At 44.2% G+C, this 2,172-nt stretch overlaps 1 protein-coding gene across 1 annotated transcript in view; it reads right to left on the bottom strand.

Annotated features, from left to right (window-relative positions):
- The window catches only part of PARP4 (poly(ADP-ribose) polymerase family member 4), a 115,008-nt gene that overhangs the window by 86,759 nt on the left and 26,077 nt on the right, over window positions 1–2,172 (bottom strand). The window contains exon 10 of the mRNA XM_027771130.1: window positions 1,153–1,313. Within this exon, the coding sequence (XP_027626931.1) occupies window positions 1,153–1,313 (161 nt within the window). The remainder of the gene's footprint in view (window positions 1–1,152; window positions 1,314–2,172) is intronic.

Genomic DNA, 2,172 nt, shown 5'->3' on the forward strand with positions numbered 1-2,172 from the left:
AGCCACCGGGTCCGAGACGCGAACCGCGGTCGACTACGTGGGAGTCCAGCGACATAGCCATTACGCTAACTGCTGGTTCCCGGGAGACCCTGTCTTAAAAAAAATAAAATTAAGTAATCAAAAACAAAAATTGACAATTGGCTCTTGTAAGCGGGTACATGTGGTTACAACACAAGGAGTGTATGAGGCTGATAAAGGTGAAACCTGGGCCATGATAAAGAGACGCGGGACGGGAGGGAGCCTCTAGGTACGGGAGCACTGCAGAGGAATGAACGACCAGGTCGGGAGAGTCAGTCCCCCCCTCCCCCCCAGAACAAGCAATCAAGTGAGTTTCTGAACCTTGAAATTGGGCACAGACTCTTAGCCAAGGTGAGCCTCGCAATACTGACACCTTGTAAGGGCTTGTCAGGCAGCAGCTACCTCCTGTTCATTGTTATTGTAGAATACACATCAGCTCCAGACCACTGGCTTACACAGTCAGAGCGCACACAGAGCACACAGCAAAAGCACATATCCAGCCCAGCCACATTAGCACCTGCAACATATATATTCTTGCAGGTTTAAATATTAATTTAAGAGGATTTTCCTCTAGAATATCCTTCCAAAACACAAACTCAAAAACCTGTTGATTTAAATTTTTAAAAATTTAATTCTGAGACCAGCAGTTAGCGTAATGGCTATGTCGCTGGACTCCCATGTAGTCGACCGCGGTTCGCGCCCCAGACCTGGTGGCTTAAAACGCACGCCGGGTGCGTGTGCGTGCAGGCCCAAGATCCCGAGAGGAGAATGGAGAAGGAATGGCAGCGTGGCCATTCCCCCTCGGGGGTGATTTCTCACTTTCTGTCTCTCTGTCTCTCTCTGTCTGTCTGGCAAGCACACATGCCCTATAGCAAAAACCTCTCCAAAAATAAATAAATAAAAATATAATTCTCAGTAAGATTAGATGACCTTGGAATCATGGAGGAGGAATAGGGAGTGTTTTCAAGCAGAGAAGAAACACCCAAGCAAGGATATAATTTGTCACCACAGCAAAACTACCTTGTTACTGAGGATTAAATTACCTAGCTAATTATAATGATTAGCTAGCTCTTTAACAGAATTTCAAAGAGTATAACATCATAACAGACCCTAAGATAGGTCATTTACACTTACCTGCGATTATTCTGCAAAATCTCTTTTCTAACCCTGAAAAATTCTTCGGTATTCTGTTCAACATGCTCAATTTTGCATCTCAAAGCTCGGTATTTGGCAAGAGATGGTGGGTTGGGTTTAGACAAATTAGTTTCACAGACATTAACCATGTCTCTTATTAGCTACAGGAAGAAATGATACACAGATGTTAGAATCCCTACATATTGAAAGTAATATCTATATTACATTAACACTTTCTCAAAAAGATTGGAAAAATCTTTTTTTAAAGGTTTTTGCCATAGGGACCATGTACTCACTGGGGAAAGACAGAGAGAGACTAAGAGAGGGAAAGTAAGAAGTCACCCCTCAGAGGGGACCACTACCCTCCAATCCCTTCTCTTTCATCCTCTTCTTGGGATTTTGTGCATGCAAGCATATGTGCCCCACGTGATTTTCAAGCTACCAGACCTGGGACTCAAACCATGGTCGGCCATGTGGGAGTCCAGTGCTTAACCACTATGCCACCTGCTGACCCCAGAAAAATAATTTTTTCCCAATGCTTTTGATAAATATTTGCTGTTAGTGGTGCATTAAACTTGATACGGTCGCTTCCCTGAGCACACAATACTTGATAATAATAGTGTATATTAGTATAGAACATCATTGTCTCTATATTCTTAAGTTTATTTTATTTTATTCATGGGCAGGTGCACAGGCACAAGAAAGAGAAAAAGGGAGAAGCACCATCGGGAGGGTCTTGTTACAATGATCCCCTTCCCCTAACCCCCAGTTCCTTAGTCTTAGGCACATGCACACCTGTCCACTCTGCTTCAGGTCAACCCAGCAATTGGAACCTGTGGTCAGTTGGCTGGGTGGCTTCCAGCACTGCAGTTCGGTGTGCTACTGATCACGCCACCTGGCTGGGCCGAGGACCCAGCACATTCTTTTTTTTTTTTTTTTTTGAAGAGGTTTTTGTTTTAGGGGGCGTGTGCTCGCCAGACAGACAGAGAGAGACAGAGAGAGAGAAAAACAAAAATCACC

This window comes from Tupaia chinensis, unplaced genomic scaffold (assembly GCF_000334495.1).
Source record: "Tupaia chinensis unplaced genomic scaffold, TupChi_1.0 Scaffold000186_1, whole genome shotgun sequence".
NCBI lineage: Eukaryota > Metazoa > Chordata > Mammalia > Scandentia > Tupaiidae > Tupaia > Tupaia belangeri.